Source organism: Pelophylax lessonae (genome assembly GCF_965119305.1).
Source record: "Pelophylax lessonae genome assembly, chromosome: 2".
NCBI classification, from domain to species: Eukaryota; Metazoa; Chordata; class Amphibia; order Anura; family Ranidae; genus Pelophylax; species Pelophylax lessonae.
The window spans coordinates 492,375,993-492,400,066 of NC_138769.1; the positions used below are offsets into that span (position 1 = coordinate 492,375,993).

Here is a 24,074-nt window from a genome sequence, read left to right on the forward strand (position 1 = left end):
GAATAACTATCCAATTGACTCAATATAAATATTTCTTCAAAATCAATCAAAGGTGCTCTGTGCTTTCTTCAATAAAAATTAATACAATACTGTGTTTCATAATGTCCATATACATAAATCCAACCGGTAAGGTGCAATACTATTCAATATCTTCAAAAGTGCTCTCATGCAAAGGAAAAGTGTTGTGACTTTCTACTTCCACCAGGTGTCACATCTAGGTGCTCTGGACTCTCACCTTAATGAGGTGTATATTGCGCCTATTATATACGACTTGGTCTCCGAATCGATAGTTGATGTGACGTAACGCGTAGGAGGAGCCGCCAGACTACCGGAAGTGACGTTGGAGATCGGAGCGAAGCGCTCCCAACGCTGTATTTGTATTATCTTTGCATACAAAATACCTGCTAAATGTAAGTGCAACTCTATTTTTTTAACAATAAACTGGTTTGATATACTACACCATGATGCCCCTTTGTGCTTACTGAGCCCGAGGTACGATAAGGAGTTAAGGACGCTAGAAAGCATATAACCCCCCAGACACGGACAAGACAGGAAACACCCGTGGTCATAACAGGATATCGGAACGTTTTAAAAAAACCCTCAACTATCGATTCGGAGACCAAGTCGTATATAATAGGCGCAATATACACCTCATTAAGGTGAGAGTCCAGAGCACCTAGATGTGACACCTGGTGGAAGTAGAAAGTCACAACACTTTTCCTTTGCATGAGAGCACTTTTGAAGATATTGAATAGTATTGCACCTTACCGGTTGGATTTATGTATATGGACATTATGAAACACAGTATTGTATTAATTTTTATTGAAGAAAGCACAGAGCACCTTTGATTGATTTTGAAGAAATATTTATATTGAGTCAATTGGATAGTTATTCATTTTATTTGGAACACAACCACCCAGCACTTTTTGTTATATATAGAGACATATTGGAACCATTTAATTATTTATTTAGATTTTGTATTTCCGGGAATAGCCAAACATGTATTAGCGTTCCGGAGCGGCGGCGCATGCGCAGTGTGCATGTCAGGCCGGCCGCGGACGTGTTGCGCCATTTTTAAATTCTAAAGCGCCCTTTAGGAACAGGTAAGTGAGACTGCACACTACCTGTCATTATGCGGGGCTGCAGGCATACTACAGAAGATGCAGTGCTGCGGGCATGGTACATGCCCACAGCACTGCATCTCCTGTAGTATGCCCACAGCCCCGCATTCTCTTGTACCATATCCGTCTCCTGTACCATGCCCACACAGCCCTGCATTCTCATACACCATGCCCACACAGCCCTGCATTCTTATACACCATGCCCACAGCCCTGCATTCTCCTGTACCATGCCCGCAGACCCGCATTCTCCAGTACCATGCCCGCAGCCCTGCATTCTCCTGTACCATGCCCGCAGCCCCGCATTCTCCCGTACCATGCCCGCAGCCCTGCATTCTCCTGTACCATGTCCGCAGCCCCGCATTCTCCTGCACAATGCCTGCAGCCCGCATTCTCCTGCACCATGCCCGCAGACCCGCATTCTTCCGTACCATGCCCGCAGTCCCGCATTCTCCCGTACCATGCCCGCAGATCCGCATTCTCCTGTACCATGCCCGCAGCCCCGCATTCTCCTGTACCATGCCCGCAGCCCCGCATTCTCCTGTACCATACCCGCAGCCCCGCATTTTCCTGTACCATGCATGCAGCCTTGCATTCTCCTGTACCATGCATGCAGCCCCGCATTCTCCTGTACCATGCATGCAGCCCCGCATTCTCCTGTACCATGCCGACAGCCCCGCATTCTCCTGTACCATGCCCGCAGCCTTGCATTCTCCCGTACCATGCCTTCAGTCCCGCATTCTCCTGTACCATGCCTTCAGTCCCGCATTCTCCTGTACCATGCCTACAGCCCTGCATTCTCCTGTACCATGCCCACAGCACTGCATTCTCCTGTACCATGCCCGCAGCCCTGCAGGGCACTGTGGCACTATAGACAGTAGAAAGCCTGGTGCGCTCATCTGCCCAGTGTCTACTGCTCTGTCCTGCTCCTGCTGTCAATCCGTACACACTCACACTCCTCTGACTGCTTTCATAGTCCTATAGAATGTGGGGGCATGTTGGAGGGCGTGAATTTTTTTTTTTGGGGGGGGGGGGGCAGCATTTCATTCTCGGACCCAGGCAGCACAATGTCTAGGGCCAGCGCTGCTTCTCCTCCTACTCTGGCTGCCTGGATGGCAGACATTAATAACGCTCTCCCCTATAAAAAAGTAATTTACATCAACAGGTATAACAAAATATGGGATAGATGGCTTGAAGCCTCGGTTACTTGCACGTCCTAACTGCAATGCTGTACTGACGGATTTGTTAGTCTTGATTTTGCGCTTTCCTCCAGGTATACTGCACATAAGTGGATTATTACTGTTTGCCCCTATGCCCACCTGCCTGTTTTATGCTACATACCCATCTAGACTTTTCCTTTCATATGTTTGACATGTTTTTTTTTTTTCAATTTATTGTTGTACACTGTTTGTTTCTTTTTTCTGTACTGTACATGACTCAAACGTTTGCTTAAAAAAAAAAAAATTATTATATCCATGAAAAAAAAAAAAAGTATCAGCTTCTAGTACTACTTTAATATAAAAATGTTATTCCTCCTTCCACTCTTCATATAGCTTCATGTTTGACTCCCAGTTAAAATACCCTGCATATCCCTATTTTTTTTTTTTTTTAACCCCATCATGACGTGATTAAAAAAGCATGCTTCTGCTACTAAATGTCTTATGCTGCCCATACATGTATTGATTTTTGGACAAGAATATTTGCATGAATATTTGTCCAAAAATATTTGTATATTCATTGAATGGACAAGTGTTGTTTGAAAATTCCACTTGCTTTTAACATTTCATTTTAAAATGAATGTAACTTCTGAGGAAAAACCACATACACTATTTGAAGATTCATTTGATCTAGAGGTTTTCTATTTTCCTGTCATTGTGGTTTACAACGAACACTGAATTGACCCCTCTAATGGTTAGAAAATCGGATGAGTGGTCTTAAAAATCTTCGAAAAAGAAAAATTAGTTTGTGTATGGCCAGTATAAGTGACAGCAGGCGCAGGGAGCTTTTATCAAGCTACCTGCCTATTACAAGGGAGTCTCATTAATATTATATAATAATCCAGTCTGAAGATTAGCAAAACAGCATTTTTTAGGTCTTTTCAAATGTTAAAAATTTTGCTCTCTGAGTCTATGTACCGCATTTAAACCTCTAATAATACATATATCTATCTCAGATTGGATTAACTTTCCAACTATATAGCTGGATATTTATAATGACCACTGCATATAGATATTCAATAATATTAACTAAATTATACACCAACCTTTTTTGAGGTTTTTATCTGATTAGTCGATTCATCAAAACCATAATCGGCCAACTAAGCGATTTATAACCGTTAGTTGCAGAACTAGTTGGTAAGCTGCAATAAAAATGACGTTTTTGGGTTTAATATTTCTTTAAAGTTTAACACTTAAGAGCTGTTAATTAGGACAACATGTTTTCACAAATGCCTATATATATATATATATATATATATATATATATATATATATATATATATATATATATATATATATATATATATATATATATATATTTTTTTTTTTTACTTTCTGTTCATAAAAAAAAATATTAACTATAACTATATATTTCCCTTTATCCTGCAGGTAGATATAATTTTCAAGATTTTGAAACATTTTCGTACCTGGATTTTCAGGACAAAAGTGAAGTTGTTTCTGAAAACATGAAATATGTAACAAAAGAAGGTAATATTTCATTCTTTTTATATCTATTCAGAAAGCTACTCTCATGATAATATATAAAACTGCCTTTAAAACACCTCTAGGAAAACATGACCAGCAAAATAGAAATAGTTTCATGTTGTCCTTGATGACTCATAATGGGGCATGATGGTTGTAGCTGATTTGATAACTGGGACTCTTAAAGGTACACTTCAGTCAGAATTTAAAATTAAGTCTTGAAAGACATAAAGGAAATCCATTCTGCCTGCCAAGGTCTTTTGGTTTACATCCAGGCATTTCTGTACCACACTAGTTTATCACACTGTTTTGTCCGTAGTCTAGTTATTTGGGAGTGTCTTTTGATTACCTCTTTGTAGAAGACAAACCCATGAAACCCATCCTGTCAGATACTAAAAGCTGAGTGCACCAAATTTCAGTACCATTTAGTTTTTACAACAAAATTAAAGTAGTTTGTGTTTTTAGGGTGCTATCAAGAAACATTTTTTAACAAACAATGTTTAAAATTCCAAAAATTTCTTATTAAACATATTAAAAATTAATCTCATGAAAAAGTTGTCATTTGCATATATTAATAAACCAAACTTCCTCGACATGTTTCGCTAGAGCAGAAGTGGGGAACCTATGGCCCGGGGGCCGTATGCGGCCCTCTAAGTCATTTGGTCCGGCCCCCCATACAGCTGAGTCTGTGTCTCTCAGCTGATCCGTCAGAATGGAGCCGATGCTTCCTGTATAGTTCCGTCTCCGTTCTGAAAGTCTAAGTGAGTCACAGCCGGAGTGATTTCATTTGCACTCCGCCTGTGACCAATACAGGAAACAACGCCTCTTCCTCCAGCGCGGCGCCGCTGCTAGCCAGCATTTCCCACCAGCAGCACACACAGCAGTACCAGCCAGAGCCAGCAGTATCAGCCAGAGCCAGCAGTACCGGTCAGAACCAGCAGTACCAGTCAGATCCAGCAGTACCATTTAGAACCAGCAGTACTCACAGTAGTACCAGCCAGAACCAGCAGTACTCACTGCAGTACCAGCCAGGACCAGCAGTACCAGCCAGAGCCAGCAGTGCCCACAGCAGTACCAGCCAGAGCCAGCAATACCCACAACAGTACCAGCCAGCAGTACTAGCCAGTAGTACCAGCCTGAGCCAGCAGTACCAGCCAGCAGTACCCACAGCACAGTACCAGCCAGCTATACCCACCAGCAGTACCCGCCAGCAGTTCTTTTCAAAATGTACCACCACAAAGAGTCGCTCCAGACTGACCGATGCAAACCTGGAAGACCAGTTGCGAGAAGCAACATCATCAATACCAGCTAACATCACACACCTCACCAAAGAGAAGCAGTTGCAGCCATCACATTAGGGGGGAGTTAATTAAATGTTTGACCAAGTATAACGGGCACATTTTTAAGTTGATAATTTTGTACAGCCCCCGAATGATTTTGTAAATACCCAAATGGCCCTTGGCCAAAAAAAGGTTCCCCACCCCTGGACTAGAGAATCATAGCTTCTTCAGGAGATTTTGTCTGGATATTGTCCACAAAAGCTAGTGATAAATTAATATATAATTATTTATTACATAATTATCACAATGCCAACAGGACAAACCACCACAAATATATAACGCAAATTGTATTACATGGTATTACACAGTAGAACAAGAGTTCCCCCAAGGTATTGCAGTGACATATAGCACCCCATTCCTCCCCCTTAGGTACTCCTCACCTCCAGCGTCCCTTGTCTTCCCTAGGTGTTCAGATTCTGACCCCTAGTACTTCTTATGGTACACTGATATCCACCTCTACGTGCACTTATTTGGTTAAAATCCTAATTGTCCTTCACCTAGTTCTAACAGCCAGGGGCTTCCCTCTGAAAAATGTAAGGTGCAGTGATTAAGTGGGATACAATGTTTCCTGTATGGACCCAGTAAATGTAAGCATAACTGTTCTACTGTGTAATACAATTTGCATTATATATTTGTGGTTGGTTGTCACGTGGACATTGTAATTATTATGTAACAAATAATTATATATTCATTTATCACTAGCTTATGTGGACAATATCCAGACAAACTCTCCTGAAGAAGCTATGATTCTGTAGCGAAACATGTCGAGGAAGTTTGGTTTATTGAGATATGCAAATGACAACTTTTTTATGAGATGAATTTTTAATATGTGTAATAAAAAATGTTTGGAATTTTAAACATTGTTTGTTAAAAAATGTTTCTTAATAGCACCTTAAAACCCTAAAAACACGAACTGCTTTATTTTGTTATAAATCTCAGGGTGTGGTGTATGTAATCAGATGGGCCGCTCATTCATCTAGCATCATTTACCGCTGCCTCCTGATGCTGGGAAAAAGTCGGGTCGCGGGAAGGTTAGCACCCGGTCATATGTGGCTTTAGCTTGCAGGCATACTGCTGCTCCTGCCCCACTTTCACTGGCTGTATGAGGCTCTAGTTTGCAGGCCAGGCACACTGCTGCTACTGCTCTGCTGACACTGACCCTGCTGACATTAGTATAAGAGGACTGGGATCTAGTGGCCTCCCTGAACCCTCCGGCTGTTGATCCGCTTACCAAACGCTGAGGTTGCCGGGACTGGCTGCGGGAGGCTCTGGCGCCTTGGTGCGGAACGTGGTACGATCACCCCTGGAGGAGAAAGTGGAAGAGAGCAGGGCGCGTAAAGAGAGAGGGGCAGACCCCCGGGCTTCAGCTTACGAAGAGGAATTATTCCTTGAGGTGGGTGGCCTCAGTATATAGACTGCCATATACATGCATGAAGCTACACCTCTGAACATAGTACTGAGCCATCTATCCCTGCACATCCTTGGCTATATGTCCTTGCAGAGAGCTTTATGATTGACTGTGAATAATTTAGAGCACGGGGTCCCCTTGAGTAGTCAAACTTGACCCTCACCTTCAGAGTTTTGAGTGGTGGGCAACTCTTCCCCTGGCTGACCGTATTTACATTTATCTGGCTAGATATTACTTGGCTAGACATTTATTAATTGCCCGAAGTTACGTAACCATCTACTCATCCATAACTTACCTTTCTAAAAACCCTGTTGACTGAAAATAATAGGTAAATCAAATAAAGCAAGAACGGGTAAAGTTGCTCAAACAGCCCCTAGCCAGGGAGGTATCCAACGCTATATATCAGCATAGACAAGCATGCTTCAAGAGGGGCTTGGGAGCCCCCAGAAGGGGATCTCAGTTTGGTCAGGCAAAAACTGCCAGCACAAGAAAGTGCAGCCACAAGGCCTAACAGATCAGCTACGACTTGGCCAAGAAGTTCGGGGGGCAACCCTATAGGAGGCCCTAAAGCACAGAGTGGGGAGCCAAAAAAATGGGACTCAGTCTTACTAGCAGAGGAGGAAATAAGAGCTGAGGGAGCCCAATGACTATGCCCTTAATTAAAGAAACCCTGTCGGAGATGCTTTCTAAAATGGAAATATCTCTGAAAACTGATATCGCAGAAGTTCGCAAGGATATTGGACAGGTTCTCAGCCGAGTGGGGGAGATGGAGGAAAAGTTAGATATGCATGACCAAAGGCAGGATGATCTGAGTGAGCAGAAGAGGTCCCTACAGAGAGCTAATAGTGCCCTTGTATACAATATCGAGGATTAAGAGAACCTAAGTCAGCGTAAAAATCTGCACATACGAGGCTTGCCAGAGAAGTATAAAGATGCAGAGCTCCCAACAGTAATGCGCAGGCTTTCTAATCCAATGTTAGGAAAGGAGGCCTCAGAAATATTGAAAATCCATGGGGTGACAAAATATCGAAGCCAAGCCGTTGAAATCCCAAGTGATGTAATAGTGAGGTTTCACCTATGTAGAGGAGAAATCAATAATAATGGAAAAAGCTTGGCACTCATTTTCCTTGATGCAGTAAATCTAAAGATATATGCTGATTTGTCATTCAAGACCCTGACAAGACGGAGACTCTTGAAACCCCCGACAGAGCAAATGCAGACATTTAACATCTCATATCAGTGGAGTTTCCCAGCTTGCCTTAAGGAAAGAAGGGGTGGTCGTACTGCAGTGCTGAGATTCCCAGAAGATTTAAGGGATTTTTGTAGCAAGCTTGATTTATCACCGCCCGCCCTTCCGGACTGGGAGGAGAATATTGTCACATCTACATCCTTACAGAACAAGTGGTGGACTCTGACTGAGGGTAGAAGGGGAGGGGGAAGAGGGAATAGGATGAGGGTAGAAGGGGAGGGGGAAGAGGGAATAGGATGTGAAATGGAACAGGGAGACCTTTTTTTTTCTTTCTCCTCTCTCTCTCCCTGACTTTGGGACCGAACCAGACCCCCCTTTTACTGCTGAACCGTTTTTCTTTTTTTTTTCATAGGTGTGAAATAAGGGAAGGGTCTTTGGGTTAAAGGGATGTGTAACGCTAGAGGCAGGATGCTGAGCAGTTTTAAAGAGGAAAGCATAAAGTAAACAAGGGGAAAGTTTAATGGTGACAGTGGGATGGTTAGGGTGGGACTGGTGGGTTTTCAGTTTTGGGCTGAGTCGAAGCGTCAGGCTGGTTGCCCCCTTGAAGGTACAGATAAGAGGTGGCATTCAGAGATGCTCCACCAGATCTGTACATTGAACAAGACTTGGAAACTTGTTCAACTCTTCGAAGGGATAACCTTCCGGGGTGGGGAGATAGGATGGGGAGGGTGATCGGGGATGTTAGCTCGGGTAGGGGGGGGTGAGGTTGTTTCCCCCCCCCCCCTTTTTTTTCCTCCCTCTACATGTCCTCTCTTAAGGAAAAGAAGCGCTAGCTGCTCCTTTGGCTACTCATGGCTCTGGTAAATCGAATCTCTTACAACTTTAGAGGCTTGAATACACCTAGCAAAAGACATAAATTAAAGAATTGCATAATTATTGGGCTGGAGTGGTCTGCTTACAAGAAACACATATTACACATGCCTCAGGGATTAAATTGTCCTCTCGGCTCTTTGCCATTCACGGAGAGTGGCAATTGGATTTGACAGGAGCACTGTGTTTAAGCTAAAGGAGCAGCTTGCAGATTCCGAGGGGAGGTTTTTATTTATTAAGGGAAGGTTATTCTATATGGAGTTTACCTTTGCAAATATTTACTTCCCAAATAGAAACCCAAATAAGTTCTTGAGGAAGACCCCGAAAAGACTGATGGCTTTTAAAGAGGGGAGGCTTATTGTAATAGGAGACTTAAATATGGACCCGCGATTGGATTAATCGACTGGCGCTTCCCATCTCCCATTACAAAAACAGAATGAAACCAGGAGACTATTGGGGGAGTATCAGTGGATGCCTGGAGGGTTAGACACCCAGAACTTAGAGATTATACCAATTACTCTTCAGTACATGGGTCTTACTCAAGGATCGACTACGTCCTAATAGAGCATCAATTTTTAGTCTCTCTTAAGGATGCGGTAATTAAGTCCATTACACTCTCTGACCATGCCCTGGTAATAGTCCAGTTAGATTATTTTCAGCAGCACCTAGAGGAAGGGCCTGGAAACTGAATGACTCACTTATTCAGAATCCTAAGATATTTGAGAGTAGAGCAGTTGAACTCCCTGAGGCATAGACCGCTTTCATGGTCGGGTAGATTAAACGCGGTAAAAATTAATATTCTCCCTAAGCTTATATACATATTCCAAATGGTCCCAATCTCCCTCCCCCCAGGACTTTTAAGGAAGTTAAGAGCAAAGATATTAAAATATATATCGGTACTTAAACGCCCTGGAATCGCCAAAGCAATATTTGGAAAGGGAAAAGGGTCAGGTGGAATAGCTGCACCTTAGTTTAAAAAATACTATCAGGCAATCTCTATAGCACAAATAGCAGATTGGATACACAATAAGGACGGTAGAAGCTAGGTGGAAATTGAGTGTGCACAAAGTAAGGTAGATCTGGGAAAGATGGTGTGGGTGCCATGAACATATTGAGATTTGGCTAATAACATGAGTACATTGACTAGGAACACATTAAGAATTTGGGATCGTTTATGTCGATTTTTTCACTGAGAATATAACCTTTTGATCTCACTAGTAGGCACAAATTATTTTAAATCAGGGAAAGAGGACTATTTATACTTTGTTAGATGGACAAAAAAATTAGGTGATACAGTTAAAAGATGTAAAGGTAGGAAATAGATTATGCGCTTTTTTTTTTGAGTTAACACAAAAATGGGGGAATATGCCACTTGATAAATGGAGATATACACAACTGCAGCACTTCGTGCACTCTCTACTGCAGCCTATGCGAGGAGGGGATAACATGAGACCAATGGAGAAATTGTTTAGCTCCTCCGTATGCACTAAGCACAGCATATCAAAAATATATAAGATCTTATTAAGGGAAAAAGAGCCTATATACCCACCTTATCTAGGGAAATGGGAGCAGGAACTAGGATCCCTTCAAGATGAGGAAAAGAGGAAGAAAGTGCTAAGATTAGCTTGTTACTCATCGGTTAATCTAAAGACAACAGAGATGTGCTATAAGCTTTTTGCTAGATGGTATCTCACCCCGCAGAGGGCTTGGTGGTTGGGGGCAGAGATATCCCCAACTTTTTGGAGGGGGTGTGAAGCTCCTGGGACCTTTGCGCATCTGTGGTGGGAATGCACGAAGATTCATGTTTTTTGGGAAGAGATTATTAGGTTAATCCACTAGATTACAGGAGACTATTCAGGTGGAGCCTTGGAGTTGCCGGTTTCATAATACAGAGAAAGATGAAGGCATATAAGAACACACTAGTGCCTCACCTACTGAATGCAGCTAAAGGCCTGATACCGGTACTCTGGTGGTTGCCAGAAATCCCAAGTAAAAGGGATTGGGTTGCAAGGACGAGATCTATGGAGGAAACAATATACGTAGCAGAGGACTCCTGTGTGAAATATCTCTATATATGGGAGATTGGTTGAAGTTTAAAAAAACAGAGCATTATATGAAGCTACAGGGTGTCTGAGGCTGAAAACGTAGATAATTAGGGAATAGAATTATCTGGGCCTAAGAGGCCCGGGTTAAGGTCAGGATTTTTGATGTATAAGGCTCCATGTACACGTGCTGCAAAGCTAGTTCTGACACCGGGAAAAAGCAGCTGTCAAACGTGCTTTCAGTAGCTTTTTCCATTGGCGTTATTGCACGTTTGGCCACGTTGCTTTTAGCGTTTTTTCTGCCTCCATTCAAAATCATTGGTTCCCTATGGGAGCCTATTGATTTGAATGGAAGTCGCACCGCAAGTCAGATCAGGATGATCCGACTTGCGCTGTGAGAATCTTGAGGGGGAACTCCACGCCAAAAATGGGAAAAAAACTTCCAAACCAGGCCCTTCGGGTCTTGAGGGTAGCCCCACGCCAAAAAAACGGCGTGGGGTCCCCCCCAAAATCCATACCAGACCCTTATCCGAGCACGCATCCCGGTAGGGCAGGAAGGGGGAGGTGAATCGGTAGGGGTACAGTGTACCCCATACCCATTCACATAGGGAGGGGGTCTGAGATCTGGGGGGCCCCTTGTTAAAGGGGGCTTCCAGATTCCGATGAGCCCCCTGCCCGCAGACCCCCACAACCACCGGCCAGGGTTGTGGGGATGAGGCCCTTGTCCCCATCAAAATGGGGGCAAGGTGCTTTGAGGTGGGGGGTGCAAAGCTCCCCCTGCCCCAAAGCACCAACACCCCCCCCCCCCATGTTGAGGGCATGTGGCCTGGTATGGTCCGGGGGGGTAGGGCCGCTCCCTCGTCCCCTCCCCCCTCCTGCCTTACCTGGCTGAGTGCTCGGATAAGGGTCTGGTATGGATTTTGGGGGGGACCCCACGCCGTTCGGTGTGGGGCTACCCTCAAATTCCATACCAGACCCTAAGGGCCTGGTTTGGAACCTGGGGGGGACCCCCACGCAGTTTTTTCCCCATTTTTGGCGTGGAGTTCCCCCTCAAGATTCTCACAGCGCAAGTCGGATCATCCTGATCCGACTTGCTGTGCGACTTCCATTCAATTCAATAGGCTCCCATAGGGAACCATTGATTTTGAATGGAAGAAAAAAAACGTATAACGTGGCTGAACGTACTTCATCACATTCGGTAGCGTTCGGTCCCGTTTTTGCGTTTGAAACGCCGGGAAACACACGTTCAAACTCAAATAATTGCTTTCCAAAAAGCTTCCCTGAACTCAACTGCCTGCAAATGACTGTAAACAACCCTGTGTACATGGACAGATAAGAGAACATGCAGGTGGGTTCAGGGGCTTCTGAAAAAAAGCCCAACTGCTCCTAAACGGCCATTTACAACGTCACGTGTACATGGAGCCTTAGTGCCGGTTCACACTATAGCGTGTGCGGCGATCGCATGTAATATCGGAGCGCACTGCTCCTTCATTACATGCGATCGGATGTGCAGTGCGAATTCAGCCATACACTTTGTATGGCTAAATTCGCACTGCACCCGCACAAAAGTCGCACATGACCCTTTTTTTCAGCCGCATCAGGATCAGATCGCACAGTGGTTCACACTTGTGCGATCCGATCCTGTGCGAACTGTCAGATCGCACTGCGATATGCGATCAAACTGGGGGTGTCGTTAACATTTAATTGACACCCCCTGCGTATCGCATATGGCAGTGTGAACTGCCAGATGTGCGTTTGCGAATTCGCAGCCTTCCCGCATCGCACAAGTGTGACCCGGCACTTAGAGAGAAGTTTGGAAGAGTATGTGGATAGTGGTGAAGACAATAGGAGGGGGATTTGATTTTTGGTTTTTTTTCTTCTTGGCTTTGTTTGTGGTTGAGGGGGGAGGGGAGGCAAGGATGGGGGTGCTTATATATAGAAGTTCATTTGTAATAGCCTATAAGATCGTTACCTTGTGTGACAACCGGAATTACATTTGTATATGCTGATGGAAACTGAATAAAATGTTATAAAAAGATATTTTTAAGGCTTTTATTTGGCAATAAAAACATGCGATACCTGTTCTGTTATTTTTTATTTGAAACATTTGCAAAAATGTAAACGTTTGTTTTGCAATCAGTGTATTATTATTTTAAACAATTCAGCTAATTCTGACACTATTTCTGACACTTCAGCTCCGGAAGGTTTTACCCCTTAATGAGCAAGTCATTTTTTGCGATTCGGCACTGCGTTACTTTAACAAAAAATTGCACGTTCGGCCACGCTGTACCCAAATACAGTTGATGTCCTTTTTTTTTACCACAAATGGTTTTCTTTTGGTGGTATTTGATCACCTCTGCGGTTTTTAGGTTTTGCACTATAAACAAAAAAAGAGCGACAATTTTGAAAAAAACACAATATTTTTTCATTTCTGCTATAAAACATTCCCAATAAAAAAAAATCAAATCAAATGTTTTTATCAGTTTAGGCCAATATGTATTCTGATACATATTTTTGGTAAAAAAAAATCCCAAAAAGCGTATTTTAATTTTTTTCTGCCCAAAAGTTATAGCGTTTACAAACTACGGAATAGATTTTAGGACTTTTTATTTTTTATTTTTTTTTAATTAGTAATGGCGGCGATCTGCAATTTTTAGCAATATTGCGACATTGCAGCAGACAGATCAGACCCCAAACTGACTTTTTTGGGGACCATTGACATTAATACAGTAATCAGTGCTAAATAATATGCACTGTTACTGTATAAATGCTACTGGCAGGGAAGGGGTTAACAGTGGGGGTGATCAAAGGGGTTAATGTATGCCTAAATATGCTCACTGACTGTGGGGGAAATGGCTCTGTGACAGGCACAGAGAGATCGGGTTTTCAGCTTAGCTGAAACTCCTGATCTCTCTCTGCCTGTGTGACAGAAGACTCGTCTACTTTGTTTACATAAGCAGACAGGTCTTCTGTCAGTTTCTCTGATGATCGCGGGAGGCCGGCGGCGATCGCCGCCACTCCTCCTGCGGCCCGCTGTGCGCCTCTGAGATCGCGTGCACGAAATCACGTAGATGTACGTGATTTTGCGCAGTCGAGCCACCCTGTTGCAGTATATCTGCAGTGGGCGGTCGGCAACTGGTTAATAGAGGGCAAGGCAGATGAACACTGCAGGCTAGCCAGTTCTGATTGGTCCCCATTGGACATTGCAAAACGCAAGATGTCCCATTCAAATCGTCCCTTTGTTCCGAAGCAGTGTGATTGGATAGGTTTATCCTTCCCGTCCAACAACACCACGGAAAGGAGATGGGTTTGTGATTGACAACGTTGGTCTCTGGGAACGGGCTGCTCTGAAGACCCTGGGCTGCCATTTACAAAAATAAAACGCACAGCCTACAGAGCTGTGTGTTTATCAGTGGCTGTACATATACACAGCTTGACCAATGGATGACACTGTGCTGCCATGTTATGTGACCTTTGAGTGATCAGCGTTGTCAGACTGTATTATACATGGGGCCGGCCTGACATCGCAGACCGCTCATTCATACAATTGAATGCCCTCACAGCGCTGCAGCACTGTTATCCATAGGTCATGTGCAATTGCAGCCACTGATAGACACACAGAGGAGCAATGCTGAGTGATCCATCACCATTATGAAAGAGCAATCGGTGCTGCTTATTCATTCATAATAGTAATATATATTGTATCTGTGGCTGCTTGCATGCACACAGGACATGGTCAGAAACTTTCAGAGCCAAAGCTCTGAAGAATCTTACTATTATGCAGCACTGATTGTTCATTCGTGCTAGTGACAGATCACTCAGTTTGGAGGTGCAGGGCTTTGTGCTGGCTGTACCTCCCCCACAAGAGCGCATATAATTTGGGCTTAAAAAAGGGGTGGAGTTAGTTGTATCTAGGGGACAACAGAGCCACTATTCGGAACAGGACCAGGTGCTATGTGCTATATGTAAAATAAAATAAATGACAATAGTTCTTTTAAGCTGGATTGGCTAGGATTTGTTGAAATGTGAAAGCCCTCTGACAGTAACCATATTGATCCCAAAATTATAGATTGCTCCAGTCTCCAGTCACACACCCGATTAAATAATCACTCTATCCTTCCACCAGAATTGTTTCTGTTGATCTCTGTTTCAGGATGAGTGCAGTAGTCAAACTTTCTTTACTGAATTTCCCACCTGGTATAGAGAATTCAGTTTCAGAGTTCTAGTGTCAATTGCTGCAATCTGCTCAGGATTAAAGGAGTTGTAAAGGTAGAGGGGTTTTTTTTTATCTTAATGCATTCTGTGCATTAAAATAGCCTTCTATGTGTAGCAGCCGCCTCAGCACCCCCTAATACTTACATGAGCCCCCTCTCTATCCAGTGTTGTCCACAAATCCCTCAGCCGTCTGGGACTCCCCCTCCTGATTAGCTAAGACACAGCAGCGGTGCCATTGTCTCCCTCTGCTGTCAATCAAAGTCAGTTAGCCAATCAGGAGAGAGAGGGAGCGAGACTGAACTGTATTTCGGGTACCCCGTAGCAAGCTGCTTGCTGTGAGGGCACTTACCAGGAGCAGTGAAGAGGGACCCAAGAAGAGGGGGATCTGGGCTGCCCGGTGAAAAACGAACTGCACAGAACAGGTAAGTAAATTAGGTTTGTTTATTAAAAAAAAAAAAAAAAACGCGAGACAATTACTTTCAATAAACACTGAGTGTAAACCTACAATTGCACCAAGGTGACTAATGAGTTTATGATTAAGTGCAGCTTTATGCATTTTTGCAATATACCTAAATGAAAAGATAACAACTGAAGGGCTTGCTCTTGTTATTGCCTTAACATTTCATGTACTTGAAGAATTTTAAGAAAAGTTACCTGTGAATGCATTTTTATTAAGGGCATGTTGAATAATCACTTTGGTTGCCTAGTGTTTATAATACCAGTGCTGGAATGCTTAGGCTGTGCTATTTGTTCTTTTCAGATGAGGATGTAATTTATGCAGTCACCATCTGGATTATTGCTGACTTTGACAAGCCAGCTGGGAGACAACTGCTTGCTAAAGCTGTGAAACACATGGTACAGTACTACTAATTTTTATTGCTTAATATTATACTGTACAGTATCTAAGATGAGCCTTGGACCAAAAGTAATATTGTCATGTGTATTTTTCCCATAAATTATTTCTTGTTTGGAGACAAGGTTACTATATGTTGGCATATATGTGGTAAAGTAAATACATGAGTGTTTCTATATAAATAAAAAATATTTAAATCAAAATAGGCACTTCTTCCAGTCCTCATCCTTAACGTATTTAAATTCGCAGAGGTCCCTTCATTAAAATATTCTTTCAGCAGAGGTCTAAATCGCATGTTTGTGCGATGACTCCGATTTTTCACATCACAGCCTCCCTCTCCTCTTAGGCTAGGTTCTCTAGGTGGGGAACATGCGTGAACTTGCATGTGTTCTAAACCCTCAGAGAAATGCACTGCACTTTATCAGATGTGCTGGGGTGGTATTAGTTCTTAATGGCACTCCCACATGAAGGCATGTACAGCATATTTTTGCACACGCTAAACCACATGTTGCTGCAGCACCATGCGACTTGCAGCGGCGTGATTAAAAAAAAAGGATCAGGACTTCTTTCCCTGTGATTGTCGTGGATAGGGCATCCTCAGTCTCCCCTTTATACCACAGTTCCCACCCCTGCACATCTTAATCCACCATTAACATAACTGTCCTCAGCCCCCCTGCTTACATCACTGTCCCCAGCCCCCCCCCCTCCTTACATTACTGTCCTCAACTCTTCCCCTCCCTTTGCTTTTCTCATTGCTGCCCTCTGCCCCCCCCCCCCATTGCTATTCCAATCCCCTCTCATTACTGTCCCCATCCCCTCTCATTACTGTCCCCATCCCCTCCAGCCCTCCCAATTACTGCACTTAGCCCCCCATTACTGTTCTAAACCTCTAACTTCACATCGCCACCCCTTCCTGTCCTACCTTACACAGACACGGCGGAGGGTGGGAGGCACAGAAGGTGGAAGCTGCAAGATAGTGATTGGCTACTAGGGCTGCCCTGCATCCTAGCAACCAATCACCTGCTTTTTAACTTGGCAGGCCCAACCCTCCATTTGGAGCTGTCCTTCCTCAAGCTGTTGACTCTGTGAAAATGACAGTGGTTATAATTTCTGGTAAGAACGGCGGGACCACGCTGCCTGGATGGGATATTGTCTCAGTTCAGATCTGGACAATTAGTCTGCCAATTAGTGATGCCTGTTCTATTGTATTGGGAAAACTGAATTTCTCTAAAGTGTGAGTTACCTTCACTATGCATGCAAAACAGTGCAAATGTTAAAATTGTAAATGTATAACCCAACCACCCCCAAAGACCTAGACTACCTACTTAAACTTTTGAAAGAACAGTTGCATGGGATTCTAGATAGTTTGTGACTACACTGAAAAAGAGTGTTCTGGAAACATTAGGTCACTAATATTGCTGCTGAACAGTTAGTGGCAGGGGAAGGATACAGTGAGTGGTTACCAAATTGTCATAGTAATTCTTGCTTTTGTTTTGCGGTTTTGTTGAAACCCAGTTCCAGTCATGCTTCCAACAACGCAACAGCCTCTGGTAACAAGAGGCAAGTTTCAATATAAATGGAGTGGGCCTTAAACCTTATACGTGAAACTTTAAAACATCTTAAAAAAAAAAAAAAATTATAACCAGCACACTAATCTAAGTATCTTCTCCATTAATCTGTAGTCTTATGGACTTACAGTACCCTTCTAACAATGTTTGAAAAGACTGTGTTAACCCAACAAAGGTCTTGACTTTTGTACAGTATTGGTTCTTAGTGATTGTCCTCCATTTATTGCGATTTAAAATAGAAGTTTTGGCTTTAAATGTGTTGTATGTTTAGCCTTTTGAAGCAATCCACTTTGTAAACATAGTTAACATTCAGATCAGCAATGATGCAATATTAGGGAAAAGGTTGGTAGCATTATTAGCATGTGGGTTTGATGTTTTGGAAGCGTTTCTATTTGAAAGCCTTCACAAGCTTATGGATCACTTCCTTTATTGCACCTGAAATTGTTTTCAGAAAGCTGCATCTTAATATATTCAAAATAGATTGTCGTCGTTCTCTGCTATTACAATCCATAGCCTGCTAGATTAAGGAATATGTTGGGTTTTCTGCCAAGAACTTGTCCTAAGTAAGCTTCCATGAGGTCAGGATTATTAGACAGCAATATTAACACAAGATGAGTTTTAGTAAGATAAAGGCAAAATTAGATATTGCAATATAAACTTTCTGCTATGTTGTCAGCTCTTTTGTAAGATGTACTAAGTTCAGTGTAACATATATCCTTTGTTGTGACCCCAGCAGCAACAAGCATGTCACACTGAATTACAAGTGCTGCAGACCAGTAGGTATTAATGTTAGTGCTGTTTCTTAGACTCGTACCACAGGGCTAAAACTTTGCAGCATCTTTGGCTCTAGACAATGTCAGCTTTTGTTTAATGTACACAGAGCTTTTTTATTTAGTACTGTATGTATTAAACAGAACGTGACTTGTTAAAGGCTATTTGTCTGAGCTTTGCACATTACTGCCTTCTTCTTTTATGCCTTACAAACACTGAATTTCTGCCAGTGTATATATTTAATCATGACCATAATTATTTCTAAAGCCTAATTTGGCTTTTTCCATTTTTCCTACGAGTGACATCCTTTTAGTTTAATGCTGTGTATTAAAACAATATTAGTACAGCATGTATTATGCTGCAACACTGCTTTTGTGTGTCCTGTCTAATGTCCCAGTATCAGTGACATATTTTTCTATTGTTAATTGTGTTAACTAATATAACATTTTATGCAACAGGGGTCCAAATGTTAATGCTTTTTATTCAATAATGGTTCTTCAAGTATAATCCAAGTACAGTATATAATCCAGTGTGCTTAAAATATTTGTGCTGTTTTTTTTTTTTTATTATGATAGTATCACATTTAGAGCCGGTTCACATTAGCGCGACACGACTCCTTACTACTTCAGGGGCGACTTGTGCATTACATTGCACCACGACTTCGGAGCGACTTGCAGGGACTTCACATAATGGAAGTCTATGCAAGTCACTCCGAGGTCGCCCCGAAATAGTACAGGACCCTTTTTCTAAGTCGGAGCGACTTGTGTCGCTCCTATTAGAACGGGTCCTGTAGCGGTCAATGGACCGCGAGGGAGCGCGACTTGTCAAGCTGACAAGTCGCGCTAATGTGAACCTGCTCTTAGTTCTACTTTATTGTATAGTGTGTAACGTATAATTTTTTTTACATCACACACATAAATTCCCATCTATATTGCACAGACAATATTGGCTTTATATCTCCACTTGTACGATGTGAGCAAAATATTTTTTTGTGAATGCGTGACACACACACATGCGATACTGCTTTTGTGGGGAATGGGAAATCCATGTGACAATAAGTGTTAAATATTGCACTTCAGATATGGGTGTAACATGGTCTTATAATGATTGTAAATGATCACCCAGCAAAAAAAAACATTCAGTTTAAAATAGAAATGAAAGGCAAAACATTTTTTATGGTTATAAAAAAAACACTAAAGACTTTTTTTCCCTTTTTAATAGGTGATCACATTCCCTCTGTTCTCGGCTGCACAAGAGCTTGGGGGGAGGAGAAGCAGCAGCACACAGCTTCTCAGTGAATGGCTGTGCAGCGGGGGCATGTCAGGAGAGGTCTAATGATTGGACGAGAGTACACTGATTTCCCAGCAAAGCTAGAGAACTGACCATGGTGAGCTCTCCTGCTTAGTGTGGTCAGTTTTTAATTGCAAAGCAGAAGGACTGGCAGGAACACTAAGGATTTCACACAAAGGAAGCGTGCAAAGAGAACAGGATACTTTCTCATACAAGTACATAGTACAGCAGGCAAATATTAGGAATATAAATATGTTGGGGGTAACAAAATCTTTAAAGGTGGACTTAATCTTTAACCTAGTAATTAACTGGTAAGAGGATATATAAGCTAGGTAAACTTTCTCCATTCTCTGTTATCATCATGATTGGTTAATTATGGTGATCACAGTGTTTGCCACATGATAATCACATGCTGCCAAGTTTTCCAATATCAGTGTGCAGTTTTCTCACAGGGTTTAGAAGAATCTCTTCCATAGTCTGATCCTCTAAATCCTCTTATCAGTTTAGTGCTGGGTGCTGCATCTACCTTTTAAGCCCTGTACACACGATCAGAAAATCGAAGGAAAAATACGGCTTTCAAAGTGATTGTACAATAATCTGATCATTTATACACATCTTTCATCCGAAATTATCCGTAGGGACAGAAATTGTTCTCGCACGACACCAGATCTAACGATTTTTGTTTAAACAGCGTGGTTTTTGTCTGAAAATGCAATACAAATGAAATGCAATTCATCACTTCTGAATTTTTATTCTGTTGTATGAGAATTTCCATATACAGTTGTGTTCAAAATTATTCAACCCTCAATGCAATAGAAACATTTACTACTGTATTACAAAACCAATTGATGTCATTTTAGTTGCATATGGTTCTTTAAGAAGTCCTTGTAGAATTTCATTCTGAATACAATTACAAATGTAGACTAAATTCCCTAAAACCCTTTTTTGTGAATTCTTCATTGACACAATTATTCAACCCCTTAAAGACTACCACTCTGAAGAACAGAGGTTCATTGAAGTGTTTTCAATCAGGTATTGAAAACACCTGTGGATGTCAGGGAGCAGCAATAAAGCCTAATAAGCACCAATTAGGCAGCTTTAAAATGACTGTGATACTCAGCTCCTTCTAGACATGGTGTGGTTACAAACATGGTGAAGTCAAGAGAATGGTCCAGGAAGACTAGAGAAGAGGTGATTACTCTTCACAGGAAGGGCAATGGCTATAAGAAGATTGCAAAGATGTTAAACATACCAAGAGACACCATAGGACACTGTTGAAACACTACCTGGTCGTGGCAGAAAGAAGATGCTGACTTTGACTGCTGTGCACTACCTGAAGCGTAGAGTGGCTGCTGAGGAACTGACAAAAGATTTGTCAGATGTGGGTACTAAAGTTTCTGCTCAGACAATACGGCGCACACTGCGTAATGAAGACCTCCATGCCAGAACTCGTACCCCCTTGCTGTCTCCAAAGAATAAGAAGAGTCGACTGCAGTATGCCAAAAGTCATGTGGACAAACCACAGAAGTTTTGGGATAGTGTTCTGTGGATTGATGAAACAAAATTTGAACTGTTTGGGCCCATGGATCAACGCTATGTTTGGAGGAGGAAGAACAAGGCCTATAAAGAAAAGAACACCTTGCCTACTGTGAAGCATGGCGGGGGGTCAATCATGCTTTGGGGCAGTTTTTCTTCTCCAGGTACAGGGAAGCTTCAGCGTGTGCAAGGTACCATGAATTCTCTTCAGTACCAGGAGATATTGGATGACAATGTGATGCAGTCCGTCACAAACCTGAGGCTTGGGAGACATTGGACCTTTCAACAGGACAATGATCCCAAGCATACCTCCAAGTCCACTAGAGCATGGTTGCAGATTAAAGGCTGGAACATTTTGGAGTTGCCATCACAGTCACCAGACTTAAATCCGATTGAGAACCTCTGGTGGGACTTAAAGAAAGCAGTTGCAGTGCACAAGCCTAAGAATGTGACTGAACTGGAGGCTTTTGCCCATGACGAATGGGCAAAGATACCCGTAGATCGCTGCAAGACACTTGTGTCAAGCTATGCTTCATGTTTAAAAGCTGTTATAACTGTAAAAGGATGTTGTACGAAGTACTAAGATTGAATGTCACTTGGGGGTTGAATAAAACTGATAATGATGTGAGCACAGAAAAGACATTTGTGGTTATTTCATTATAAATGTTATGTTATATTTGTCTGACCTACACGTGCCTCTTTGATTTAATTGTAAGCAGGATGACTGAATGATCAAAATCAATGTCAAACTGGCCAAAACAATCAATTTCAGTGGGGGTTGAATAATTTTGAACACAACTGTATTAGTAGCCTTCTTTTTTGATATGGAGGCTAGCATGCAATAAAAATAAAACGGACAAGCATTCATCCGATTATCTCACCGTGTGTACCAGGCATTAGGCTCTTCTTTTACAACCCTTTCCCCCCACCCATTTTCTTTCACCCTCACCCATTTTCTTTCACCTTTCATGTGGACCGCAGCAGCTGTCATGGGGCTCTAAATCTATAATTCAATCAACACATAAAAAAAACAAAACATAACTGATACTAAAGCTGAGGTTTTCTTGTTGAGGTTCTAAAAAGTGTTTTTTACGTTCATTACGAAGCAGGTGGGTACATTTGCTTTACCATCGTTATCTGCAGCCTTAGCCTCAAGAAATAACTTGGTACTTCCACATTTGGAGGAAACCTGGCACTCTCCATTCTATCCCATAATGCAGCCCTCAAAGTCCAAGTGGCCAATCAGTGAACCCATGTGCAGTCTCGTGGGAACAAAGAGGAGCTTTCTGAATTCTGTGCTGGTTTCACTTTTCAGATCAAAACATACAGAGTAATCTCTGGACACTCTAGCAGTGCATAATCGCAGTAGAAGGTAGGCAAGGCATACCCTACCTTTGTTTCCATGCAGTGTAGAAAAGCTGCTACATTGCTCCTTTTGGACAAAGTGAAGGTTTACTTTAAACACGTGTACATGTATCAATAATATGTGTTCTTATATACTGTAGACACACTAAGGCATATCAGTAATGCAGCACACAAATTGTGCTTTACAATTTGTTTCATTACAAGCCTTTCTATCTGCTCACACTAACAACAATATGCCTCCTAAGGTGCCTTAAAGTATTCATACCCCTTGAAATTTTCCACATTTTGTCATGTCACAACCAAAAAGATAAATGTATTTTATTGGGATTGTATGTGATAGACCAGCAACTTGGCACATAATTGAATTGAAGTAGAAGTAAAATTAATAAATGGTTTTCAATTTTTTTTAAAAATATGTGAAAAGTGTGGCATATATTTGAATTCAGCTCCCTTTACTCTGATACTCCAAACTAAAACCTAGTGGAACAAATTTCCTTCAGAAGTCATCTACTTAGTAAATAGAGGTCACCTTTGTGTAATTTAATCTCAGTATAAAAACAGCTGTTTTGTGAAGCCCTCAGAGACTTCTTAGAGAACCTTAGTGAACAAACAGCATCATGAAAGCCAAGGAATACACCAGACAGGTCATGGATAAAGTTGTGGAGAAGTTTAAAGCAGGGTCAGTTTTTAAAAAAAATATCCCAAGCTTTGAACATCTCACGGAGCACTGTTCAATCCATCATCCGAAAATGGAAAGAATATGGCACAACTGCAAACCTACCAAGACTTTGAGCGTCCACCTAAACTGACAGGCCGGGCAAGGAGAGCATTAATCAAAGAAGCAGTCATGAGGCCCATGGTAACTCTGGAGGAGCTGCAGAGATCCACAGCTCAGGTGGGAGAATCTGTCCACAGGACAACTATTAGTCCTGCACTCCACAAATCTGGCCTTTGTAGAAGAGCGGCAAGAAAAAAGCCATTGTTGAAAGAAAGCCATAAGAAGTCCCATTTGCAGTTTGCGAGAAGCCATGTGGGGAACAATCAAAAATGTGGAAGAAGGTGCTCTAGTCAGATGAGACCAAAATTGAACTTTTTGGCCTAAAAGCAAAATGCTGTGTGTGGCGAAAAGCTAACACTGCACATCACCCTGAACACACCATTCCCAACGTGAAACATGGTGGTGGCAGCGTCATGTTGTGGGGATGCTTTTCTTCGGCAGGGACAGGGAAGCTGGTCAGAGTTGATGGGAAGATGGATGGAGCCAAATACAGGGTAATCTTAGAAGAAACCCTGTTATAGTCTGCAAAAGACATGAGACTGGGGCGGAGGTTCATTTTCCAGCAGGGCAATGACCCTAAACATACAGCCAGAGCTACAATGGAATGGTTTAGATCAAAGCATATTCATGTGTTAGAATGGCCCAGTCAAAGTCCAGACCTAAATCCAATTGAAAATCTGTTCACATACACTCTCCGTCCAATCTGACAGAGCTTGAGCTATTTTACAAAGAAGAATGGGCAAAAATGTCACTCTCTAGATGTGAAAAGCTGGTAGAGACATATCCAAAAAGACTTGCAGCTGTAATTGCAGCCAAAGATGGTTCTACAAAGTATTGACTCAGGGGGGATGAATACAAAAGCATGCCACACTTTTCAGATATTTTTTTGTAAACCATTTTGAAAACAATTTATAATTTTCCTTCTACTTCACAATTATGTGCCACTTTGTGTTGGTCTATCACATAAAATCCCAATAAAATACATTTACGTTTTTGGTTGTAACATAACATGTGGAAAATTTAAAGGGGTA

The 24,074-nt window shown here is 42.2% G+C and overlaps 1 protein-coding gene across 3 annotated transcripts in view; it reads left to right on the top strand.

Moving 5' to 3' along the window:
* The window catches only part of UGGT2 (UDP-glucose glycoprotein glucosyltransferase 2), a gene marked incomplete at its 5' end in the record, with an annotated part of 753,177 nt that overhangs the window by 414,241 nt on the left and 314,862 nt on the right, over positions 1 to 24,074 (top strand). For all 3 annotated transcript variants that reach the window (XM_082245311.1, XM_082245312.1, XM_082245313.1), the window contains 2 exons: positions 3,726 to 3,824; positions 15,643 to 15,737. In XM_082245311.1, the coding sequence (XP_082101437.1) occupies positions 3,726 to 3,824; positions 15,643 to 15,737 (194 nt within the window). The remainder of the gene's footprint in view (positions 1 to 3,725; positions 3,825 to 15,642; positions 15,738 to 24,074) is intronic.